Source organism: Lissotriton vulgaris, chromosome 2_1 (genome assembly GCF_964263255.1).
Source record: "Lissotriton vulgaris chromosome 2_1, aLisVul1.2, whole genome shotgun sequence".
NCBI classification, from domain to species: Eukaryota; Metazoa; Chordata; class Amphibia; order Caudata; family Salamandridae; genus Lissotriton; species Lissotriton vulgaris.
In genome coordinates, this window is record NC_141687.1 from 958,011,668 (window position 1) to 958,039,470 (window position 27,803).

Here is a 27,803-nt window from a genome sequence, read left to right on the forward strand (position 1 = left end):
TCAGGGTCGACAGGCCAATGTCCTGTTAGGACCCCCTCTGCGCTCTACCCTGAATTGCCCTCCAAACAACGGGCGAACGATGAGTTACTGCTAGGTCCCCCAATCATCTACATGCCCCCTCCATATGCCCCCTGCCGACAAAGCTTTCACGCTCCGAGTGCGAGCGAAAGCGATCTCAGTGCTAGTGCACCAGCCCTCACGGCCTTTGCACCAGCCACATTAACAACCTCATCGGACGACCCCGAGTCTAGCAAACAATCACCAGCCAGACTAAATAGGTTGAGCAAAGATGAGCGGGATGGGATCGACAAAATAGCAAAGACATTAGTAGAACGAAGGGAGAGCGAAGATTATACAATGAGCCTATATAATTCACATGCCGACAGCCACAGACGGCATTTCATCTTGCGATTCAGCTACTACACCCTGAACGCGTATGAAGATAGGTATCAAAGTAAGGGTCCCGCTAAACTAACAACACTGTATAGGAAAATTGATGTTGGAGATGGGACTGAACGTGAGGCGACGGAGCTCTTCATGCAGATGCTTGAGGTCTTCCGCCACCTCACGGAACAGAAACCAGAAGCCAAGGCTACAGTCCCTGAAACGACCTCGGTAGAAGTAGCCAATACTATGATGCCTATCAGAGAAGCGGCCCCTTACTGGATCCCGCCACGAGGCCAGGGAACGAGCGATGATATTAATAATGAAAATGCAAAGGGAAGGGTTGTGTACAATTGGGTTTACCAACCATGGGACCGACAAGATATCCTAACCTTTAAGCAAACCCTGCCCGATTTAAGAAAGAACCCGACAGCATTTTATACCGAATTAGGCACAGCCTTGGGTTCGACGATAATGACTTTAGCAGACATTGACTTGTTCTTCGGGTTATGCCTGCCAGCTGACGTGTGGAAGCAAATCCGGAAGGCTGACCACACGGATCTGTTTGGACATACCTGGGACCAACTCGGTAAATTAGATAGACAACGAGAACCTGGAAGGAAACCAGTGAAAGACATACTAGAACTCCCAGACAAAATAGTTCAGAAATTAAAGACACTGATCCCAGAAAGAAAGGTAGACTGGTCGATAGTCACGGCCTGTCGACAGAAACCGCAGGAAGATGTGTCAGAATACTTCTCCCGATTCGAGACAGTGTTCTCCGACTACAGTGGCCAAGACATGACCACCGCAACCGGACAGCACCTGTTTGTACAAAATTACGTAAAGGGTCTAACGCAAGAGGTCTCCCAAAAGCTGCAGACGAGTGAGAGTAGTTGGGGGGCCTCCAAACCTGCAGCTATCCTTCAGATGGCTCAGTATTACGAGCACCAAAAGAATGAGAATGATAGGGCGTCCGAGAAAAAGAAGAAAGATTTAAAAGAAAGGGTAATGATAGCCCAGATACAAGGTATAACGGTAGGACGGGAACACCAAAGGGGGAACTACCAACCAGCCGCCCCCAGAGATCTACCTCCTAAAGATCACACTCCCACACCCCACACTGGACGTAGGGACATCAGCAACGACCAATGCGCCTTCTGCAAAGGGTTCGGCCATTGGAAATACCAGTGTCCGGTTATGCTAGAGATGAATAGAAATAGGGACTCCAGGGATGTAGCAAGTGGTCCAAGAAATGGGGTACAAGGACGAGGGCACGCCAACGGCACCAACAATGACAGATCAGGGAGACTGAACACATTTGACCGTCCCCGGCAGAACCAATATCAGCTGTCCGAAGGTGAACATGCCCCCGACTTTGCATAGGACTGCCAGGGGCAAGGGAGGGATCCAGTCGAGCTCTGTGTTGACCAGCAAGGTCCTTATGTCACCGCTAAGGTCCTGGGTACAGAGTCTCCATTCTTGGTAGACACTGGGGCGACACGTAGTGTGTTATCAAAACGACTGATTCCAAGGGCACCCTTGTCTGGCTCACACATAACGTCGATAGGTTTCGATGGAACGCCCTCCACTAACCCCCTGTCCGTACCTATTTCCTTTGATCTAGAAAACAACACCACTGACGCGACGTTCCTGCTTTCCTCCAACTCCCCTGACGCCATTATGGGCATTGACTTACTGAAACATTTTCGAGCTACCATTAGGTGTTCCCCAGATGGAATACGAGTCATCCTATACGACAACCCAGACATGCCCAGATCCCGTCCCCCACGACACATGTGCCCCATAACTGACGCTGACATGTCCTTGCTTGACACCCTGCCCCCGTACCTGTGGGCCAAAAACGACTCTGATGTGGGGCGAATGATGATTGATCCTATCCACATAACTGTACGACAGGACGCTATGCTCCCGAAACTCCCGCAATATCGGATATCCCCAGAGGGTGAGAAGGCACTGGTAGCGATCATTCAGTCTCTGGTAGATGCAGGAGTGGTTGAAGAGGTGGTTAGCAACGTCTGCAACAGCCCAATCCTACCTATTGTTAAGAAGCAAGGTGAAGGAGATGAGAAAGCGTACCGCTTCATCATCGACTTACGAGAGATTAACAAAGTGGTTGTACCCCAATATCCCGTAGTCTCTGATATCACCACCATTTTGACCCTCATCCCGTCCACCGCCACCACCTTCACTGTTATCGACCTTAAGAACGCGTTTTTCTCTATCCCCATCCATCCAGACAGCCGTTATCTCTTCGGCTTCACTTTAAAATCCCGCTCGTACCGATTTTGTAGAGCTCCCCAGGGGTACACTGAAAGTCCCAGCATTTACAGCCAGGCCCTCAAAAGACAGCTGGATGCCTTCCAGCTACCAGAGGGAGTGGTGTTGATCCAATATGTCGATGATATCCTTTTGGCGGCTGACACCACCCTGCTTGCAACGACAGCCACCGTCCAACTCCTACACTTTCTTGCAGAAAATGGCCATAAAGTCTCCAAAAAGAAGTTACAGTTCTGCCAGCCACAAGTGACTTACCTAGGCCATCTTCTGTCCAAAGAAGGGAGGAAACTTACCCCTGACCGAATCCAAACCATCCTAGACACCCCCATCCCAAAAACACAAAAACAGGTCCGCTCTTTGGTTGGCCTAACCTCTTTTTGCAGACAGTGGTTACCTAATTACAGCCTCATTGTGAAACCATTACTTGCCCTGCTGACCAAAGATGTCCCCTCCCCGCTTCCTTGGACCACTGAGTGTCAAGCCTCCTTTAAGGAATTACGGGATGCACTCTGCTCAGCACCCGTCCTCGGAACGCCGGATTACTCCAAACCCTTCTCCCTCTTCACCCACGAAAGGGAGGGATGCGCATTGTCTGTCCTGACTCAATCGATTGGTCCTAAGCAGCGCCCTTGTGCCTACTTCTCCGCCACTCTTGATCCTGTAGCCAGAGCTTTACCTGCCTGCCTTCGAGCAGTAGCTGCCGCTGCTGTCTCTATCCGTCAGAGCGAGGGAATCGTACTTTCCAACTCCCTCACTGTATTAGTGCCCCATGCAGTTGACACCCTTTTGAACCAGACAAAGACCCAACACCTGACTAGCGCACGACTAACAGGGTACGAGTTGACTCTGCTTGCACCCCACATCACACTAAAAAGATGCACGACTCTGAATCCTGCCACATTGTTACCCCTGCCTGAAAACGACCCCAACGTTCCTCCCATACACGACTGTGTGACCCTCACAGACGAACAGACTAGGAGTAGGGTTGACCTCCGAGACACTGCTTTTCCTGACCCCGATGGAGAGCTATGGGTAGACGGCTCATGCATCAAACTCCCAGATGGCACCACTTCAGCTGCCTATGCAGTAACGACAACCCGAACAGTAGTTGAGACAGCCTGCATCACACAACGATCTGCCCAGGCAGCAGAGCTGATAGCCCTCACCCGAGCATGCATCATAGCCGCAGGGACCACCGCGAACGTATATACGGACAGCCAGTATGCCTTCGGAGTGGTCCACCATTTTGGGCTCCTGTGGAGGGAGAGGGGATTCCTGACGTCCCACGGCACCCCAATCCTCCACGGAGATTTAGTGTCCGCTCTGATTGAGGCAGTTCTCCTCCCCAAACGATTAGCGGTGATCAAATGTCAGGCACACAAAAGGGTGACAGACTTAGTCGGACAAGGAAATGCATTAGCCGACATCACTGCACGAACCACAGCTGGGAATAGGACGGTGACACGCATATATGTGACCAGGTCACAAGCAGAAAAATGGAGTGACACAAGGGAAATGATCAGAGACATACAGTCGGCCAGCACCCCTCACGAACTGACTAAGTGGGCAAGGGTGGGTTTGAAGGACGAAGAGGGTTGCTGGCGAACGAAGGATGCAAACAAGTGGTTGCTGCCCGACTCATATCTGATCCCCATACTGACAATGGCACATTCCCCCGCACACATAGGATCTGCACCCATGATCGAACTCATTTCCAAAGTCTGGCACAATGACAAAATCCCCGACTCAGCCAGACGTCTAGTTCAGCAGTGCCTTATCTGTCTGCAACACAACCCCGGGAAAGGAACTGTAGTACCCCGGGGAGGGTTTGGGACCCCCAATCACCCCTTTGAGGTCCTTCAGATGGACTACATCCAACTAGAGAGATGCCAAAACCTGAAGTATGTACTAGTCATCGTATGTGCCTTCAGCAAATGGGTGGAGGCCTATCCAACCCGTGACAACACTGCCATGACTACTGCCAAAGTACTACTGAAGGAATTCTTCCCTCGCTATGGCCTTTGTCGAATTTTATGGAGCGACAATGGCCCCCACTTCATAGCTGAGGTTATCCAACTAATCCTAAAGGGGTTGGGGGTGAAGCAACGGTTTCATGCGGTCTTCCACCCCCAACCCGCCGGTCTAGTGGAACGCCATAATGCCACACTGAAGCTGAAACTGGCAAAAATAGTGGCCACCACTGGACTTAACTGGCCGGATGCCCTCCCACTGGCTTTGTTATCGATGCGCTCCACTCCCACCAAGCACCATTTGACCCCCTACGAGGTCGTGTTTGGGCGACCGATGACTCTCTGGACTGCTCCCAAACCGACCTCCATTCATGACGTCCCAGACGTCCTACTATCTGATTATTTGTGCAAGTTAACCAAAACGTTGTCTGTCATTCATCAACAGGTGCAGCAAGCCATCCCCGATGCTTCCAGGGGCCCCGGCCATGACATCCAACCGGGAGATTTCGTGCTGATACGAAATTTCCAGCGAACCAAGAGTCTGGAACCTCGGTGGACGGGCCCCTGGCAAGTGCTGATCACCACCCGAACGGCGCTCCGAGTGGAGGGGAAGAAGCACTGGCTGCACGCGCATCATTGCCGGAAGGTCTCTGCAAACCTAACCACGACAGAAAACGTCAGCGCCCAAGAAGAGCTCCTGAGCAAAGACCGACCGATATTGGACTGTTATCCCGATACTGAGGCACTCGAACTTGCAAAATTCTCTGATCCCACTGTGCCATCCAGAGAAGGGTATTTCCTGCGTCGAAAGGAGGGAGTTTCGGCTAAGTAGGCCACGGACTAAGTTAAAATCTCAGAACGGTGACCTAAACACAATCAAGGGTTACCGGGAGAGAAGCTAAACGAAGTCTGTGGTTCTGCCCGCTACCGAGCCCCCTTGAAGGTGATGGAAGCGCCAGATAAGAAGATGATGGAAGCGCCAGATAAGAAGATGATGGAAGCAACAGGAAATACCCAGTATAGAAATCCAAAGACTGACAACTTGCACAAATCAAAGACAATCGCACTCTTCATTGTCTTCCTCTTCTGCCTCCTCCTCATGACCTCCTTCTGGATTCTGGAGGAAAGCACACCGGCTCATGAGGCATTGCTACCTACTGCACCACCGACACCCCTGAAAGAGCATCACCTAATCTCTCTGTCGCCTCAGCTCCGAGAAAGGCGCAGGGAATTTTGGAACAATTCCTTCGTGCAACTGTTGCACCAACACAACCTTGCTGCAAATGCTACGAACTGCTGGATCTGCGGGTTGCTCCCGCATGCTACAGGACACTCCATCCCCTTCATCCCTTCTCCTTTCTCAGTTCACGGCTCCTGCCTCGCCTGGCTGATCCTCATGCAAGAGAGCCACAAGGACAACGCCACCTCCAGCCGGACAGTGTCGCACTTCTACTCTGGGTTCTGGCTGAACAAAACCGAAAAGACCTCTGTTGCTCTGTGTCCAGCGCTTACGGGCGCCACCTTCCTTAAAGACATTCCTGCTAAAGAACGAGTCGAAGTACAGGTGCTCCACAATCCAGCCAGGACCACCTTCTCTCATCTGCAAAAACAAACTACCGCTACTCTGACTGTGGCCCTGTCTGTTATCAATGTCACAGGTCTTGTGTGTCTCGAAGGCCATGGAACGCAGCTGGTGGGTCACAGTGCCTGCCGAATCACCAGAACATTGGACTCAGTTGACCCCCCTTCCTTTGTTGCTTCTCCGAATATGTACTTTGTGTGTGGCACCAAAGCTTACACCTGGCTCCCGAGAGGTTGGAAGGGCGCATGTTACATTGCCTTCGTTCTTCCACCCACATATGTAGCCCCTGCCAACCATCACCGACAGAGGCGTGCAGATGACATTGGACAAGCCGACTCCACCGGAGCACAGTTCCTAGATGCAGCAAAGGGACTTGTTCCTCTGTGGGGCCCAATGGCAAACAGCCGCGCTATCCGACACCTGACCCAGGCAGTAGAAACAACGATCAACATCACGGCTGGCATCCTCGCCAACAACACTGCGGAGCTTCAGGCGGTCCGCCTTGTGACCCTTCAAAATCGGCTTGTCCTGGATGTGGTCCTAGCCGACCGAGGAGGAGCATGCCGCATCATCGGATCTAGCTGCTGCACCTACGTGCCAGACAACTCGCCTTCAGTCTACAAAGCCATTGAACACCTCCACAGACTCTCCTCGGAGGTTCACCAGGAGCAGGAAGGATGGTCGCTTGGGAGCTGGTTTTGGGACACTTTGAGGAACTGGGGTTGGAGATTGTTTTCCTTCGTGCTGATACCTGTTGTGATCTTATGTGGGTGTTGCTTAGGTATCCAATGTCTACCATCTTTGTGCGGCCTTGTTTCCAACTGTATGTGCCCAAAGACTTTGGACTTCCGAAATGAGCACATGAGTCCCCTCTATGAAGTAGAAATACGTGGCCTTATGGGGATAAATCCAAACTGACAAGTTGGCGAGATATGTTAAAAGGGAGGACTGTGGAATTCTAGTTTGTGAGCTAAACATTATCTGCGCCCACTTGTCACCCACGTACAACGTGCACGATCACCATTTTAGGCATCATGGTCTCCCTGTCCACGATCGATCGCCAGCGCGCCCCTCTGACCCAGCAAGCATCCTCCGCGCACCCTGGCTCCCCCTCCCTCCCCTCATGAACATAACCCTTCTGCATGACCCTGTCCTTGGGAATCACGCCAGCGCCTGACCAACACCTCCTCTCCCCCGATGAATGCCCCTCTGTTGATCAACCTTCCCTCCGCACTGGATTGTCCACGAGGCATGAATGCCGCTCCTTTGATGACCCCTCACCCCGTGTCCAGCTGTCCACACAGGTCCGAAGCCATCGCCTAAGCCGGGAGATATCATTTACTGCCCCTTATTGTATGAGGTCGCTCTCCTTCAAAGGACCCTCTATTGATCCAGGCCTCCCCACCCCCTGTGATATGATCAGGCGCACACATCCTAAGACTCGGCAGAACACTCAGCTGCGTGATGACCCCCCTCCTCTTATCAGTAGGTTGAGGACCTCTATTGTGAAGGTATATGGGGGTGGGATTGACACGAGGATTGCGGGGATGTCTTTTTCCGGGCTTCACAATGTTCTGATTATAATAAAGAAAGGTCACATGCCATAAACCAGTGTATAAGAGGCCAGGCCTCCGAGAGGCTGTTAGAGCACCTCGAGATGATACCTTGTTGTCTGATCTGATGTGTTCTGCTCTGTCGGAATAAAACTTCTGTTTCCTGCCTTCTGGTCTCCGGCGCCTGCCTCATTGCTTGGTAAATTTTGAATGGTACAAGGGCGGTTAGCGCCGGGCAAATCTTGAGAAAGGTCCTAGCCCTACCTTTTTCCACAATTGGCGTCCCAAAGCGTGGGGCCCATCAGCGACACGTGGATCCAGTGGGAGAGGTCCCGATGACAGAGTGAACGACTGCAACGATCGGGAAGAGCTCGTGTCCGATAGACCCTCGTCTGACAGCCGATCATCCGACCTTCACTAGTTCTGAACAGACCTCTCTCGAGTGATCTACGGTCCTGACTGGGAACCATCAGGAGTGCCACGGGCATCACGAAGAAGAGAGGACGATCGGGCGCTGGATCCAGAGGACAGGAAACCGTCCATGCGGTCCGGGTAAGGTCGTGTAAACACGACAAATTGGGAAAAATATTGTTTTGTTTGGATAATACTAGTATTACGCTTTGTTGAAACCCTCTGGAGATTCACTGTCTGCAAACGGGGAAAAACAAACAGGCTCTCTCTTTGCAAGCAGTGAAGGATAGGTAACGCAGACTTTTGTCCCCGTTGTAATCCGTCGTGCCTATCTTCCTCCCCCACTGTTTCCCGAACTGTCGTTCGTGGATTATTGTCTGGAGATTCTTTGTCTGCAAACAGGGAAGAACAAGGTCTCTCTTTGCAGGTAGAGAAAGAGTGGGTAACGATAACTTTTCGTGCCCACTTATTCTCCCCACTGGATTGTTTGATTGGCCGATTATTCGGTATTGGTTCTTTTGAGGTATTCACGGCCTCCAAACAACGTAGAATAGAAATATTCTGTCTAGTCTTTGTCCGCCGTGATAAGATAGGTAGTGCAGACTTTTGTCCCCGTTGTAATCCGTCATGCCTGTCTTCTCCCCACTGGTTGGTAGCCTGTTTAGCCCGGACCGCTTATTAGAGATGAACCATCCAGCTCCACTGGAGGGCACCCCTAATAAGGACATGTTCACTAAGTATGGACTAGTCGCTATAGCTTACACTAAACTATGGCATAAATATACGAAAAAGAACCCTGAAAGTCAGTGGCCACTGATAGGTTCCTTTGACGAAAATAAAATAAAAACATTAGAAATAGCGCTCCAGAAGAATAAGACCACGCCCACTATGCTCGACAGTATCGGCATGTGGCGCAAAGAAACGGAACAACGAAAGAAAAGAGAAGAAGCAAAAACAGGGAAAGAATTACGAAAGGCAGCCCACCTAGCCGCAAAGCAACTAGAAGAAGAAAGAAAAGAAAGAAAAGATACTATGCGAAACCAAGAATCAGGGTCGACAGGCCAATGTCCTGTTAGGACCCCCTCTGCGCTCTACCCTGAATTGCCCTCCAAACAACGGGCGAACGATGAGTTACTGCTAGGTCCCCCAATCATCTACATGCCCCCTCCATATGCCCCCTGCCGACAAAGCTTTCACGCTCCGAGTGCGAGCGAAAGCGATCTCAGTGCTAGTGCACCAGCCCTCACGGCCTTTGCACCAGCCACATTAACAACCTCATCGGACGACCCCGAGTCTAGCAAACAATCACCAGCCAGACTAAATAGGTTGAGCAAAGATGAGCGGGATGGGATCGACAAAATAGCAAAGACATTAGTAGAACGAAGGGAGAGCGAAGATTATACAATGAGCCTATATAATTCACATGCCGACAGCCACAGACGGCATTTCATCTTGCGATTCAGCTACTACACCCTGAACGCGTATGAAGATAGGTATCAAAGTAAGGGTCCCGCTAAACTAACAACACTGTATAGGAAAATTGATGTTGGAGATGGGACTGAACGTGAGGCGACGGAGCTCTTCATGCAGATGCTTGAGGTCTTCCGCCACCTCACGGAACAGAAACCAGAAGCCAAGGCTACAGTCCCTGAAACGACCTCGGTAGAAGTAGCCAATACTATGATGCCTATCAGAGAAGCGGCCCCTTACTGGATCCCGCCACGAGGCCAGGGAACGAGCGATGATATTAATAATGAAAATGCAAAGGGAAGGGTTGTGTACAATTGGGTTTACCAACCATGGGACCGACAAGATATCCTAACCTTTAAGCAAACCCTGCCCGATTTAAGAAAGAACCCGACAGCATTTTATACCGAATTAGGCACAGCCTTGGGTTCGACGATAATGACTTTAGCAGACATTGACTTGTTCTTCGGGTTATGCCTGCCAGCTGACGTGTGGAAGCAAATCCGGAAGGCTGACCACACGGATCTGTTTGGACATACCTGGGACCAACTCGGTAAATTAGATAGACAACGAGAACCTGGAAGGAAACCAGTGAAAGACATACTAGAACTCCCAGACAAAATAGTTCAGAAATTAAAGACACTGATCCCAGAAAGAAAGGTAGACTGGTCGATAGTCACGGCCTGTCGACAGAAACCGCAGGAAGATGTGTCAGAATACTTCTCCCGATTCGAGACAGTGTTCTCCGACTACAGTGGCCAAGACATGACCACCGCAACCGGACAGCACCTGTTTGTACAAAATTACGTAAAGGGTCTAACGCAAGAGGTCTCCCAAAAGCTGCAGACGAGTGAGAGTAGTTGGGGGGCCTCCAAACCTGCAGCTATCCTTCAGATGGCTCAGTATTACGAGCACCAAAAGAATGAGAATGATAGGGCGTCCGAGAAAAAGAAGAAAGATTTAAAAGAAAGGGTAATGATAGCCCAGATACAAGGTATAACGGTAGGACGGGAACACCAAAGGGGGAACTACCAACCAGCCGCCCCCAGAGATCTACCTCCTAAAGATCACACTCCCACACCCCACACTGGACGTAGGGACATCAGCAACGACCAATGCGCCTTCTGCAAAGGGTTCGGCCATTGGAAATACCAGTGTCCGGTTATGCTAGAGATGAATAGAAATAGGGACTCCAGGGATGTAGCAAGTGGTCCAAGAAATGGGGTACAAGGACGAGGGCACGCCAACGGCACCAACAATGACAGATCAGGGAGACTGAACACATTTGACCGTCCCCGGCAGAACCAATATCAGCTGTCCGAAGGTGAACATGCCCCCGACTTTGCATAGGACTGCCAGGGGCAAGGGAGGGATCCAGTCGAGCTCTGTGTTGACCAGCAAGGTCCTTATGTCACCGCTAAGGTCCTGGGTACAGAGTCTCCATTCTTGGTAGACACTGGGGCGACACGTAGTGTGTTATCAAAACGACTGATTCCAAGGGCACCCTTGTCTGGCTCACACATAACGTCGATAGGTTTCGATGGAACGCCCTCCACTAACCCCCTGTCCGTACCTATTTCCTTTGATCTAGAAAACAACACCACTGACGCGACGTTCCTGCTTTCCTCCAACTCCCCTGACGCCATTATGGGCATTGACTTACTGAAACATTTTCGAGCTACCATTAGGTGTTCCCCAGATGGAATACGAGTCATCCTATACGACAACCCAGACATGCCCAGATCCCGTCCCCCACGACACATGTGCCCCATAACTGACGCTGACATGTCCTTGCTTGACACCCTGCCCCCGTACCTGTGGGCCAAAAACGACTCTGATGTGGGGCGAATGATGATTGATCCTATCCACATAACTGTACGACAGGACGCTATGCTCCCGAAACTCCCGCAATATCGGATATCCCCAGAGGGTGAGAAGGCACTGGTAGCGATCATTCAGTCTCTGGTAGATGCAGGAGTGGTTGAAGAGGTGGTTAGCAACGTCTGCAACAGCCCAATCCTACCTATTGTTAAGAAGCAAGGTGAAGGAGATGAGAAAGCGTACCGCTTCATCATCGACTTACGAGAGATTAACAAAGTGGTTGTACCCCAATATCCCGTAGTCTCTGATATCACCACCATTTTGACCCTCATCCCGTCCACCGCCACCACCTTCACTGTTATCGACCTTAAGAACGCGTTTTTCTCTATCCCCATCCATCCAGACAGCCGTTATCTCTTCGGCTTCACTTTAAAATCCCGCTCGTACCGATTTTGTAGAGCTCCCCAGGGGTACACTGAAAGTCCCAGCATTTACAGCCAGGCCCTCAAAAGACAGCTGGATGCCTTCCAGCTACCAGAGGGAGTGGTGTTGATCCAATATGTCGATGATATCCTTTTGGCGGCTGACACCACCCTGCTTGCAACGACAGCCACCGTCCAACTCCTACACTTTCTTGCAGAAAATGGCCATAAAGTCTCCAAAAAGAAGTTACAGTTCTGCCAGCCACAAGTGACTTACCTAGGCCATCTTCTGTCCAAAGAAGGGAGGAAACTTACCCCTGACCGAATCCAAACCATCCTAGACACCCCCATCCCAAAAACACAAAAACAGGTCCGCTCTTTGGTTGGCCTAACCTCTTTTTGCAGACAGTGGTTACCTAATTACAGCCTCATTGTGAAACCATTACTTGCCCTGCTGACCAAAGATGTCCCCTCCCCGCTTCCTTGGACCACTGAGTGTCAAGCCTCCTTTAAGGAATTACGGGATGCACTCTGCTCAGCACCCGTCCTCGGAACGCCGGATTACTCCAAACCCTTCTCCCTCTTCACCCACGAAAGGGAGGGATGCGCATTGTCTGTCCTGACTCAATCGATTGGTCCTAAGCAGCGCCCTTGTGCCTACTTCTCCGCCACTCTTGATCCTGTAGCCAGAGCTTTACCTGCCTGCCTTCGAGCAGTAGCTGCCGCTGCTGTCTCTATCCGTCAGAGCGAGGGAATCGTACTTTCCAACTCCCTCACTGTATTAGTGCCCCATGCAGTTGACACCCTTTTGAACCAGACAAAGACCCAACACCTGACTAGCGCACGACTAACAGGGTACGAGTTGACTCTGCTTGCACCCCACATCACACTAAAAAGATGCACGACTCTGAATCCTGCCACATTGTTACCCCTGCCTGAAAACGACCCCAACGTTCCTCCCATACACGACTGTGTGACCCTCACAGACGAACAGACTAGGAGTAGGGTTGACCTCCGAGACACTGCTTTTCCTGACCCCGATGGAGAGCTATGGGTAGACGGCTCATGCATCAAACTCCCAGATGGCACCACTTCAGCTGCCTATGCAGTAACGACAACCCGAACAGTAGTTGAGACAGCCTGCATCACACAACGATCTGCCCAGGCAGCAGAGCTGATAGCCCTCACCCGAGCATGCATCATAGCCGCAGGGACCACCGCGAACGTATATACGGACAGCCAGTATGCCTTCGGAGTGGTCCACCATTTTGGGCTCCTGTGGAGGGAGAGGGGATTCCTGACGTCCCACGGCACCCCAATCCTCCACGGAGATTTAGTGTCCGCTCTGATTGAGGCAGTTCTCCTCCCCAAACGATTAGCGGTGATCAAATGTCAGGCACACAAAAGGGTGACAGACTTAGTCGGACAAGGAAATGCATTAGCCGACATCACTGCACGAACCACAGCTGGGAATAGGACGGTGACACGCATATATGTGACCAGGTCACAAGCAGAAAAATGGAGTGACACAAGGGAAATGATCAGAGACATACAGTCGGCCAGCACCCCTCACGAACTGACTAAGTGGGCAAGGGTGGGTTTGAAGGACGAAGAGGGTTGCTGGCGAACGAAGGATGCAAACAAGTGGTTGCTGCCCGACTCATATCTGATCCCCATACTGACAATGGCACATTCCCCCGCACACATAGGATCTGCACCCATGATCGAACTCATTTCCAAAGTCTGGCACAATGACAAAATCCCCGACTCAGCCAGACGTCTAGTTCAGCAGTGCCTTATCTGTCTGCAACACAACCCCGGGAAAGGAACTGTAGTACCCCGGGGAGGGTTTGGGACCCCCAATCACCCCTTTGAGGTCCTTCAGATGGACTACATCCAACTAGAGAGATGCCAAAACCTGAAGTATGTACTAGTCATCGTATGTGCCTTCAGCAAATGGGTGGAGGCCTATCCAACCCGTGACAACACTGCCATGACTACTGCCAAAGTACTACTGAAGGAATTCTTCCCTCGCTATGGCCTTTGTCGAATTTTATGGAGCGACAATGGCCCCCACTTCATAGCTGAGGTTATCCAACTAATCCTAAAGGGGTTGGGGGTGAAGCAACGGTTTCATGCGGTCTTCCACCCCCAATCCGCCGGTCTAGTGGAACGCCATAATGCCACACTGAAGCTGAAACTGGCAAAAATAGTGGCCACCACTGGACTTAACTGGCCGGATGCCCTCCCACTGGCTTTGTTATCGATGCGCTCCACTCCCACCAAGCACCATTTGACCCCCTACGAGGTCGTGTTTGGGCGACCGATGACTCTCTGGACTGCTCCCAAACCGACCTCCATTCATGACGTCCCAGACGTCCTACTATCTGATTATTTGTGCAAGTTAACCAAAACGTTGTCTGTCATTCATCAACAGGTGCAGCAAGCCATCCCCGATGCTTCCAGGGGCCCCGGCCATGACATCCAACCGGGAGATTTCGTGCTGATACGAAATTTCCAGCGAACCAAGAGTCTGGAACCTCGGTGGACGGGCCCCTGGCAAGTGCTGATCACCACCCGAACGGCGCTCCGAGTGGAGGGGAAGAAGCACTGGCTGCACGCGCATCATTGCCGGAAGGTCTCTGCAAACCTAACCACGACAGAAAACGTCAGCGCCCAAGAAGAGCTCCTGAGCAAAGACCGACCGATATTGGACTGTTATCCGATACTGAGGCACTCGAACTTGCAAAATTCTCTGATCCCACTGTGCCATCCAGAGAAGGGTATTTCCTGCGTCGAAAGGAGGGAGTTTCGGCTAAGTAGGCCACGGACTAAGTTAAAATCTCAGAACGGTGACCTAAACACAATCAAGGGTTACCGGGAGAGAAGCTAAACGAAGTCTGTGGTTCTGCCCGCTACCGAGCCCCCTTGAAGGTGATGGAAGCGCCAGATAAGAAGATGATGGAAGCGCCAGATAAGAAGATGATGGAAGCAACAGGAAATACCCAGTATAGAAATCCAAAGACTGACAACTTGCACAAATCAAAGACAATCGCACTCTTCATTGTCATCCTCTTCTGCCTCCTCCTCATGACCTCCTTCTGGATTCTGGAGGAAAGCACACCGGCTCATGAGGCATTGCTACCTACTGCACCACCGACACCCCTGAAAGAGCATCACCTAATCTCTCTGTCGCCTCAGCTCCGAGAAAGGCGCAGGGAATTTTGGAACAATTCCTTCGTGCAACTGTTGCACCAACACAACCTTGCTGCAAATGCTACGAACTGCTGGATCTGCGGGTTGCTCCCGCATGCTACAGGACACTCCATCCCCTTCATCCCTTCTCCTTTCTCAGTTCACGGCTCCTGCCTCGCCTGGCTGATCCTCATGCAAGAGAGCCACAAGGACAACGCCACCTCCAGCCGGACAGTGTCGCACTTCTACTCTGGGTTCTGGCTGAACAAAACCGAAAAGACCTCTGTTGCTCTGTGTCCAGCGCTTACGGGCGCCACCTTCCTTAAAGACATTCCTGCTAAAGAACGAGTCGAAGTACAGGTGCTCCACAATCCAGCCAGGACCACCTTCTCTCATCTGCAAAAACAAACTACCGCTACTCTGACTGTGGCCCTGTCTGTTATCAATGTCACAGGTCTTGTGTGTCTCGAAGGCCATGGAACGCAGCTGGTGGGTCACAGTGCCTGCCGAATCACCAGAACATTGGACTCAGTTGACCCCCCTTCCTTTGTTGCTTCTCCGAATATGTACTTTGTGTGTGGCACCAAAGCTTACACCTGGCTCCCGAGAGGTTGGAAGGGCGCATGTTACATTGCCTTCGTTCTTCCACCCACATATGTAGCCCCTGCCAACCATCACCGACAGAGGCGTGCAGATGACATTGGACAAGCCGACTCCACCGGAGCACAGTTCCTAGATGCAGCAAAGGGACTTGTTCCTCTGTGGGGCCCAATGGCAAACAGCCGCGCTATCCGACACCTGACCCAGGCAGTAGAAACAACGATCAACATCACGGCTGGCATCCTCGCCAACAACACTGCGGAGCTTCAGGCGGTCCGCCTTGTGACCCTTCAAAATCGCCTTGTCCTGGATGTGGTCCTAGCCGACCGAGGAGGAGCATGCCGCATCATCGGATCTAGCTGCTGCACCTACGTGCCAGACAACTCGCCTTCAGTCTACAAAGCCATTGAACACCTCCACAGACTCTCCTCGGAGGTTCACCAGGAGCAGGAAGGATGGTCGCTTGGGAGCTGGTTTTGGGACACTTTGAGGAACTGGGGTTGGAGATTGTTTTCCTTCGTGCTGATACCTGTTGTGATCTTATGTGGGTGTTGCTTAGGTATCCAATGTCTACCATCTTTGTGCGGCCTTGTTTCCAACTGTATGTGCCCAAAGACTTTGGACTTCCGAAATGAGCACATGAGTCCCCTCTATGAAGTAGAAATACGTGGCCTTATGGGGATAAATCCAAACTGACAAGTTGGCGAGATATGTTAAAAGGGAGGACTGTGGAATTCTAGTTTGTGAGCTAAACATTATCTGCGCCCACTTGTCACCCACGTACAACGTGCACGATCACCATTTTAGGCATCATGGTCTCCCTGTCCACGATCGATCGCCAGCGCGCCCCTCTGACCCAGCAAGCATCCTCCGCGCACCCTGGCTCCCCCTCCCTCCCCTCATGAACATAACCCTTCTGCATGACCCTGTCCTTGGGAATCACGCCAGCGCCTGACCAACACCTCCTCTCCCCCGATGAATGCCCCTCTGTTGATCAACCTTCCCTCCGCACTGGATTGTCCACGAGGCATGAATGCCGCTCCTTTGATGACCCCTCACCCCGTGTCCAGCTGTCCACACAGGTCCGAAGCCATCGCCTAAGCCGGGAGATATCATTTACTGCCCCTTATTGTATGAGGTCGCTCTCCTTCAAAGGACCCTCTATTGATCCAGGCCTCCCCACCCCCTGTGATATGATCAGGCGCACACATCCTAAGACTCGGCAGAACACTCATCTGCGTGATGACCCCCCTCCTCTTATCAGTAGGTTGAGGACCTCTATTGTGAAGGTATATGGGGGTGGGATTGACACGAGGATTGCGGGGATGTCTTTTTCCGGGCTTCACAATGTTCTGATTATAATAAAGAAAGGTCACATGCCATAAACCAGTGTATAAGAGGCCAGGCCTCCGAGAGGCTGTTAGAGCACCTCGAGATGATACCTTGTTGTCTGATCTGATGTGTTCTGCTCCGTCGGAATAAAACTTCTGTTTCCTGCCTTCTGGTCTCCGGCGCCTGCCTCATTGCTTGGTAAATTTTGAATGGTACAAGGGCGGTTAGCGCCGGGCAAATCTTGAGAAAGGTCCTAGCCCTACCTTTTTCCACAAGATACTTGCACAAGTGCCTCCATTGCCTACGTAACGTTTGTTCTTGTGATGGAGTGTCTGCCTTTTATTGCAGTATTATACTTCTACTTGTATTTTGTACATTTTTGTAACCTCCACCCATTTCACTTTTTTCTCCTGTAATGCACCGATTGCTACCTCATGTACTTTGGTTGCTCACTAGTGTCACTTTTGATCCATGTAACTTATTGTTTGCATTTGTACTTTGTTACTGTATATCATTATTGGTCATTCTGTGAAGCGCTCTGACACCTTCGGGTAAAGTCCGCGCTATATAAAATTGCATAAATAAATAAATAAATAAAACGCAGAAGGGCAGCTGGCCCTAGTTCACCTTGCTGCTGCCGCCCTCTCTCGGGGACCAATGGAAGGCACTTGCCTGAACCACATTGTGACACCCCTAAGGGGAAGGACCACGCGGCCCCTCCCTCCCTGGTACATGCGGTGAAGGCTTCGAACCGTGGTCAGTTGCACGTCCAGCGCCAGGGACCCTGAACTCAAAGCCCAGCTGAGATACCCCTTCCACGGCGCCAAGAAGGCAGCAGTCAGGCCGCGAGGGAGCAGGCAGCGGAGCAAGCACAGCAGATAGGAAGCTCAACGCCCATCACTTCCCGAGAAGGCAGCGGATCAAGCTTCAAGGCAGTAGCTGCTCTAACCTCCCTGCTGCAGGCAGCAGCCGAAGCCTCTCCCGGCTGTAGGCAGCGGTCCCCTCCCTGCAGCAGCCGCCATGGCCCTGCTCTACACTGTCATCAGGGTGCTGCTGGGGGTCTTCTTCCTGCTCGTGGGGGCGGTGAAACTAACGGATCACATCTCAGCAGAGATGAACCAGCAGCTGGTAAGTGGAGGGGTGTTGCAATGACGACAGGGGGTCTGCAGCCGATGGGTATGTAAGTGCTGTGGGGGCGTGGCAGTGTCATTTCTCGTGGGACTTTTAAAATGCTATTTTTTTATTTTATTTGATGCGATTTTATATAGCGCGAACTTTAACCGAAGGTGTCAGAGCGCTTTACATAAGAACCAGTTCCAAAACATAAGGACTATTGGCAGTTTTGTCGTTTGCTCAGTCTGGCCTCTTCGAGGGGGCGTGTGTACTTCAAGACATGTTGACCATGTGAGAGGGAGGGTTTGTGTTTTAAGTGACTTTTACCCCTTTAACTGACATATTTCAAACCTGCGGGTCTCTGTCTGTATATTTTTGTCGTGGGGCGGGGCATCCATTTCCCCCCGCCTTTGTTTCAATGCCGTTATTCTTTCAGGTTTCCCAATCCCCCCTGTCTGTGCCTCGGTCTTGGCGTTCCGATTGCTCGCCTTGCCTGTGTTTGAACAGGACGCTCCGCCGCCCCCACACCTCTTTCCTGACCGAGCTTCTTGGCTCGATAGCGGCAGGCTCTCGAAGGGGGGACGCTGGCTGCTCGAGTGAGTCTACCAGCGAGCGCGAGGCTGAAACCATGCCGCCCTGCCAGAGCTCGAACACGCCCTCGGCCCGCCCCCCACGCACATCCACAAACAACCTACATAGCTGCCAAGGGTTCAGATTGCTTATGTGTGAGATTTTCATAATTTCAGTATAATTATGAGTGCATTCAACCACTATCAGTGGCACTTTCTCGCAGTCAAAAATCAAGCAATGAAGACGAGGGAAACACAAATATGAGAATGTACACCCTAATTGGGTGATCAGATTACATGTGCCAGGCGACCGGGTACGTTGCTACAGTTACCATATCGGTGATTCTAAAATATTTTCTGAATAATCTTTCTATGGTTTCAACTGCTCTACGCTTCCTTTTGTATAATATACAATAAGAACCTTAAGAGGACCACTACAACTTGGCTTAAGGAGTAGCCATCCGCCAATTTAAAAAAAAAAAAATAAAGACCAAAAAAATCAGAATTAAAGCTGACTTACAAAAAGTAGTTATTATAATAATGCTGTTTTATGTAAGTACTGAGGATAAACATCCTGTGGTCAGTGACCAATTCGAAGTATGCAAACTAATTAACAATTCGATGATACAGAGTTTCTACGGTGACGCACAAAGTACCAGAAACTGTAGGTAACATTGAGTAACTGAAAATGAAAAAGCGGGCTATTTAACAACGAACTGAAAGGAAATATCACACAAGTTCCTGTTTCCCATGTACTTCAAGCACAGACTTTGCAAGTCCATTTAACATCGACACTCTGAGGCACGGGTGGGAGCATAGGAGCCACAAGACACACCCACATTTGTAATGGAATAGTGGCCAATGTGGTCGCAGACAGACACCGCCTTTCCCACCCCAAGCTCTAACTTGCATCCCATCCTGTCCATCTCACCGGTTTGCCACTGCTGCTGCAGGCGGTCTCAGTGATGGGGCTGGAGTGCTGCTAGCGGACTCGGCCAATGCAACAACGAGTCACATGCAGCGTCACTGAGCATGGCAGCTCTAGGCCTTCAGCTGAATGAAGATACACAGCAACAAACAAGCTGCACACGTGCAATCCTGCGCTTCTGCCATGGGTCCAGAATCATCAACAGAGGCGAACAAGGACTGACGCTCCTCGCTAGGTCCGAAGGAATTTTAATCATTGCAAATTGTTTTGTTGATCGTTAGAAATTGATACGCTGTCACTTAAGACTGGGGCAATATTTCAGCACTCAGCCCTGGCCTGATAGTGCCTCTTCGCGGTACTATTCATCTTACTGACTGGGAAAGAATGAATGGTCGAGTGAACCCATCGCTATTTCAGTCTGACTTGCAGTTCACACACTGGTCTCAGCAGGTGCCTAAACGACTGAGCTATCCAACTTCTTAATCATCCATGGGGAAAGTCATTATGACGACATTATTAGAACGCTCTTCAGGCAACAGAACAGAATATCAGTACACTGCATCCAGCACGTACTGGCAAGTAATTTCACATTCTTGTAAGTCTCCTAAAACATGCTAGGCAATCTGCGTAATTCAAAAACACACTCTAGCAGCCCCCAGATTGTCAAAACTTGGGACGGCCCCTGCAAGACAAGTCACACAAACTTGCAAAGCCTGCCTTTGATGCTTACCTGTTGCTCCTAAACTCCGGTCCTACCTGCCAACTCTCGATGGAGGATCTTTTAAAGACCAGTGCTGTGGCAGGCGGGTGCACAATGCTGTGGCACACATGTAGTTCGTGGGAGGTGCCTGTAGTATGCTGCTCAGCCAAGATGTGTGATGTGTAGAATGTTGAATGTTAGAATGTTGGTATGTTATGTTATTTATGTTATGTTATTTATGGGTTTTCTATAGCGCAACGGCTGACCCAGAAAGGAGACAGAAAAACATAACAACGATAAAAGGAAAACAGAACCCAAGGATAGAGAGACTCTAACCAGAAAATAACCAAGTCTTTAAACCCTTCCTAAAGGCAAGCAGATTAGATGTGGACCGTAAGGACAGCGGTAAAGAATTCCACAACTGAGGGGCCAGGAATCTAAAGGACCGACCACCCACACGAGCCTTCTTGATACGAGGAACTACAGCAAGTGCCAATGACTCCGATCTTAAGGATCGTATCGGCTGGTAAAAATCCAGCCTCTTCTGTAGATATTTTGCACCTGTAGCGTGCAGGGCTTTGTGGGCTAGTGTCAGGGCCTTGAACATTACCCTCTTCCGTATGGGGAGCCAATGGAGAGATTGCAGCAAGTTCGAGGCACTAGCTCAACGATGCAGGCCAAAAATAGCTCGTGCCGCAGCATTCTGGGTCACCTGCAAACGCTGTAAGAGATATTCCGGAAGACCCAGATACAGAATGTTAGCGTAATCCAGTCTGGATCCAATGAGGGCCTGCACAGTTATTCTCCGATGTTCCTCAGAAAGCAATGGAAAAAACTTTCGAAGCATCCTGAGGATGCCGAAACATGTTCCTGTGAGAGTTGACACCTGGGATTTGAGCGTAAGCCCGTTGTCAATTTTAATTCCCAGGTTCTTAGCCCATTCAGAAGACTGAGCTGGAGGGAACATGTCGGCAGGCCACCAACCATGCCAATCCGGATCCGATGGGCAGCCAAAGAAAAGTATCTCGGATTTATCCGAGTTACACTTGAGGCTGTTCAGTTGGAACCAGTTAAAAACAGCCCCAAGGCACTCACGGATACTTTCCCCATCGAATTCTTCGCTGTTACGGCAGGTGAAGAGAAGCTGGGTGTCGTCAGCATATGAGACGATCTGGGCCCCGTAGGACTCCACCAATGTCGCCAGAGGGGTCATAAAGATGTTAAATAGAGTAGGGCTCAATACTGAGCCCTGAGGAACTCCAACTCCCAATGGCGGCATTTCGGCAGATCAAGGAAAAGACCCAGACCGTTTGTTGGCGGTTGGCTAAGAAAGAACAAAACCAGTTGAGCACCGTCCCCCCTAGACCGATGTCATGTAGTCTTGTGAGGAGATCCTCATGGGGGACGGTGTCAAAAGCCGCCGACAAGTCTAACATAACTAACATCACCCTGCCTCCGGCATCCAGCACCTCCTTCACAATCTCTGAAACTTCCAGGAGCGCAGTCTCAGTACTTAAGTTGGGTCGAAAACCCGATTGAGACGCGTGGAGAAGCTCATTAGACTCCAGGAAGTTGGAGACCACGCTGTGAACATGTTTCTCCAGGATTTTAGTGAGTGCTGGGAGGAGCGAGATCGGTCTATAATTGGCCGGGACTTCCGGGGCAAGGTTGGGCTTTTTAAGGAGAGGAATAACCATGGCCTGTTTCCAGGAATGTGGCAAGGCTCCCTGACTCAGAGAAAGGTTAAGAATAGGGTTGGCTATACGGTTAACAACATCTGCCATTCTAGCTAAGAATTTCGCCGGGCAAGGATCACGTGGTGAGCCAGATTTGAGATTCCTCATCAATGCTAAAGATGAGGCTGTCGTGAGGGGCGGGAAGTCCAACAGGACAGGGCCAAGGGTGGGCAGGTGAGCTATCTCATTCGACAAAGTCGAAAGAACGGCTATCGGTCTCGGAGGGAAGGAGTCCTGTATCTGCCTGATTTTGATGGTGAAAAAATTGGCAATGGTATCGGCCCAGGTCTCAGCCGGAACTTCCTGTGCTGAATTCGATCGCAGGGTAGTGAATTCCCTAACGATCGAAAAAATCTCCTTACAGGAGTTAGCTGCTTCCTCAATTCTTTTAGCAAAATAGCACTTCTTTCCCTGTAGGATTAATCCATGATAGGATTTCATCATGGATTTGTAAATCCGTTTTGCCTCGGCATCATATTGGGCTCTCAATGTCCGTTCGGCAACTTTACATTGTCTACGGGAGTGGGCCAGCTCCGCCGTAAACCAGGGGGCGAGACCCGTTTAGTATCGGATCGGGGGGGCTGTAAAGGGGCAAGCTCATTCAATCTAGCTAAAAGCCAGGTCTGCAGGATTTCAAGGTCATTATTCAGATCACCAGTGTAGGACAGAGGATGGTTCACCAGGGCCTGGGCTAACAGATCTGGAGTCACCCGATGAAACGCCCTGTAGTTACTTCCCTGCTGTCTCAAAGCGCTAGTTGCTGGTTTCTCAGTGCCAGATATTTGGAAATAGGCAAGTCGATGATCGGACCATAATACCGGCAAGAGTGCAGTAACCACAATTGGTGAAGTAGAGAAGACCTGGTCTAAAGTGTGACCTTTGTCATGGGTCGGGCCGGAAAGATAAGGGAGCAAGCCCAAGGCAGACGTAATATCAAGCAACTTAATAGCATCCTGATCCTGGTGATCTTCCATATGGAATTTGAAATCTCCCGCCAATAAACACTGCTCAGATCTCAGAACTAATACAGACAGGACCTGCTGGAGTTCCTCAAAGAAGGACCCCACAGGTCCCGGAGGCCTATATACTACAAGACCCTTCACAGCTTGTTGAGGTGATAGGGAAAGGGTAAAGGCAAGGGATTCGGCGCCCGTGATGGTCTCCGTGTGAATGACTGAACACGTAAGAGATTTTTTCACCACGAGGGCAACTCCTCCCCCTCTTCCCTTAACTCTATCTTGTCTATAGATGTTATACTCATTGGATCAGTTGCTGAATGGGCTGAGCAGAGCACAGACTGCTCCCGGTGGGGCTCTCTTCTGGATACTACTTTAATAAATACAACATTGAATTTACAATGAATGGACTACCCTCATTTATTGTCCCATTACAGTGCCTCAGTGCAGCACTGCCCATTAATAGTCGGGTTCAGGAGACTCCTTATTCAAAGGACTAAAGTGAAATGAAAGTGCGAAGAACAACGTGATTCACGCACAGCATCAGGACAATCGTCGTGCTTCTGTAAGCTAATCCTCAAAAAGCCTTTGGCGTTTGGGGGGGGGGTGAGTGGGGACTTATGTCCCTCAAACAAAACTTGGCAAATCCAAACCTACTCTACCTTTCCTTGTGTGATACATGACACCGCCGCCAGCCCGGGCCGAGTAGCAGAGCTCTGTGATAATGAATGCTGCAGCTGTACGACCAATACTCCTGTCCTTACCTGGTATTCGTGATGAGAACTTAATGTAGGTTAACAACACGGAGTTTGGTCCTGGGACAGAGGGGCAGCTGGACCTAATATAAACTAGAAAAAAGAAGATGCTAGCCCTCCACAACTTATCACACAATTTTTGTGAATACAAACAGACAATTGTTTTGTTTGTATGGGCAAATTTATTTAACCCTTTTCCTTAATTCTTTTTAGGTCTCGCCCTGGAACAGGGACAGAGACTCTATAGCTGGCGGATGCCGGGGAATGAGGGACAAGAAACTGGCACGATTTTTAGCATTCGGATTTGGCTGCGCGAACGCGCACGTTCCGTCCTGCGCCGCCCTCCCAGCCTACTGCGCATGCGCCGCCCTCCCAGCCTACCGCGCATGCATGCATGCACACAGACACAGACACACACACACACACACACATACACGTGTTACCATCCTTGTGGGGACTATGTGTGAATACCTGCCTTGTGGGGACTTACCTTTCCCAATGTTTTTAAAACACACAACTAACAGAAAAATGTTAAGAAAAAATTCATGATACAGGATCCTGCTTCAAATTTGCAAATATATCGTTATTTAATCACGCGCACAGCACCATCCTTGTGGGGACTTGAACACGTGCTACCATCCTTGTGGGGACCTAGTCTGTAACACTATATGTTGTTGAATACAGTTGATGGCACACGGCTAAATGTTTATTTTAGCAACAATATACACCAAAAACATTATAATATATTCATATATGAATTGCTGCATATATAATAGGGGTATACATTAAAGGCAGATTATGTTAATGTGCCAGAAAATGTCATATCATGCTTAATTAAAGACACTTAAAGCTGCATTTAACCTATTTATTAGTGCTTAAAATCTTAGGAGATTAGGGAACTAACACATACAGATATTAACATATGGAACAAAGGAATATGGTCAAGTGGAATCCAGAGCTTGAGTAGCTGCTCACATTTTTACCAAAATAGAAATCCCCACAGAGATACTGAAATAGTGTGTACATTCAAGGCTTGGACCCCATTATAAAGGATGTGAAGCTAATGATGTTCAAGTCCACACAGAGGTTGTGTGTAATTATAGAAATGCTCAAGTCCCCACAACGATAGTGTGTTATTATAGAGATGTTCAAGTCCCCACAGAGATGGTGTGTTATTATAGTGATGTTCAAGTCCCCACAAAGATAGTGTTTTATTACAGTGTTATCCAAATCCCCACAAAGAAAGTGTGTTAATATAGCAATGTTTAAGTCCCCACAGAGATAGTGCATGAAGGTAATTGTGTTTAAGTCCTCATTAAAATAGGGCCCGACTCACAAAGCTAAATGTAGACAAAAAGTCTAACTTTACTACTTTTCAGTATTCACAAAGGTACATTTTGAACAAAAGTCTAACTTTACTACTTTTCAAAATTCACAAAACCCCATAAAGAGAATGTGAAGCTGATGATGTTCAAGTCGAAGCAAACAAAAGGAGATGATGGACGGAGTGGTGAAACCTTTCAGTCACTTAGCCCCAGTTACAGATCTGGGTCGAATCCATCATCGTTCTTTAGCTAACTTCGCCACCCCAGATCAGCCCCAGCTATATGCAAATCAGTCTTGGCCCTATGCCTCATGGGAACAGTCCAGCCCGAACTGCCAAACCAGGTCTTCCCTGGACAGAAAACATGCATCCTGGGACCGGTTCTTGGATAACAGCCCTCATCAGCCAGGCTAGCTTGAATCCAGTGGCAAAATGAGCAAGGCACCCACGTCTGGGTCTCAACATAGGGGCGAACAAAACAAACATAAGGAGATGAAGGACTGAGTGCTGAAACTTTTCAGTCACTCGCCCCCAGTCACAGATCTGGTTTGAATCCATCATCGGTCTTTAGCTCACTTTGCCACGCCAGTTGAGACCCAGCTATATGAAAATCAGTCTTGACCCTGTGCCTCATGGCTCCCCCTAGTGATTAAAGTTGAAACAGAGCTTGTGTTTAGTTACTTGAATGCTCAAGTCCCCCACAGAGATAGTATGTTTTTATAGTGATGTTCAAATCCCCACAAAGACAGTGTTTTATCCCATACAAATACAGAGTGTTATTATAGTGATGGTTAAGTCCCCACATAGATAGTGCACAAAGATGATTGTGTTGAAGTCCTCATTAAAATTGGGCCCTATTCACAATGGTAAACTTAGACAAATAATCTATTTTTTGTACTTTTCAGTTTCAACAATGTAAACTTAGACCAAAAGTCTAACTTTACTACTTTTCAGTATTCACAAAGCCCCATACAGAGAATGGAAAGCTGGTGATGCTCAAGCCAAAACAGAGACTGTGTGTAATTAAATGAATGTTCAAGTAACCCACAGAGATGGTGTGTGACTATAGTATTACCACGGTCACCAAATAGAATGTGTGTGATTATAGACATGCCCAGGTCCCCACACAGATAGTGTGTGATTATAGACATGCCGAGGTCCCCACAGAGATAGTGTGTGATTATAGACATGCCCAGGTCCCCACAGATATAGTGTGTGATTATAGACATGCCCAGGTCCCCACAGAGATAGTGTGTGATTATAGACATGCCGAGGTCCCCACAGAGATAGTGTGTGATTATAGACATGCCCAGGTCCCCACAGAGATAGTGTGTGATTATAGACATGCCCAGGTCCCCACAGAGATAGTGTGTGATTACAGACCGGCCCAGGTCCCCTTAGAGATAGTGTGTGATTATAGACATGCCCAGGTCCCCACAGAGATAGTGTGTGATTATAGAGATGTCTTGGTCCCCATAGAGATGGTGTGTGACTATAGTATTATTGCCAAAGAGAATGTGTGTGATTACAGACATGCCCAGGTACCCACAGTGATAGCTTGTGATTATAGACATGCCCAGTTCCCCACAGAGATAGCGTGTGCTTATAGACATGCCCAGGTCCCCTCAGAGATAGCGTGTGATTAATGGGATGCTCAGGGATAGCACACAGACATAGTGCATGATTGTAGTCATGTACAAGTCCTCACAAATATATTTTGTAATTACAGTGACGTTTAAGTCCCCACAGTGATAATGTGTGATTACCATCATATTCAAGTCTCCACAGTGATGTGTGTTATGTTATGTTATAATGAGTTTTATATAGCGCTCAGCTACTCCGAGAAGTGTCCCGTCGCTAGAAACCCAAGGCGGTACAGAGCGGAAAAGAGACCTACTGAACAAAGAGCCACGATTTAAGGTCCTTCCTAGACGCTAAGAGACTGTCATTCGTCCTCAGAGACAGAGGCAGGGCATTCCACATCTGTGGTGCCAGATGTTTAAAGGAGCGGCTGCCACAGCGAGCACGCCTAATAGCTGGCACAGAGGCCAAGGCCAAGGAGGATGACCTAAATGACCTAGATGGCTGATAGAACTCTATCCGTTTACTGATGTACTTATCACCAGTGCCATGAAGTGCCTTAAAGGCCAAAGTGAGCGCTTTAAAGGCAATATGCTTCTGATTGGAAGCCAGTGAAGAGTTTTTAAAAGATCACTGGCACTAGATCTCCAATGGAGGCCGAAGATGGCACGCGCGGCCGAGTTTTGGGCAATTTGCAAACGCGTTAGGAGGAATTCTGGGAGGCCAAGGTACAGCACATTGGCGTAGTCCAGGCGAGAGCCTATCAATGCCTGCACAGTGATTCTTCTGTGGTCCAGAGATAATAGGGCCAGGAATTTCCTAAGCATTTTTAGGAGGCCAAAGCATTTGCCTACTAGGCCCAGTACCTGAGATTTCAGTGTAAGGCTATTATCAACCTGCACTCCAAGATTTTTGGCCACCGCAGAGTCGGCCGAGGGAGGACACATGGCCACCGGCCACCCAGACTTTCACCTCAGGTCAGAGGGGCACCCGAAGAAAAGCACCTCAGATGTATCAGAGTTGCACTTGAGGCTGTTTAGCTGAAACCAGTCAAACACAGCCTCAAGGCAGCCTCGGATGCTCTCTCCGTCAAAGTCAGAGTC

At 49.7% G+C, this 27,803-nt stretch overlaps 1 protein-coding gene across 1 annotated transcript in view; it reads left to right on the forward strand.

Moving 5' to 3' along the window:
- Positions 1-17,643: 17,643 nt before the first annotated feature.
- The window catches only part of TMEM35B (transmembrane protein 35B), a 119,244-nt gene continuing 109,084 nt past the window's right edge, over positions 17,644-27,803 (forward strand). The window contains exon 1 of the mRNA XM_086956529.1: positions 17,644-18,166. Coding sequence (XP_086812655.1) covers positions 18,059-18,166 — 108 coding nt within the window. The 5' untranslated portion in view covers positions 17,644-18,058. The remainder of the gene's footprint in view (positions 18,167-27,803) is intronic.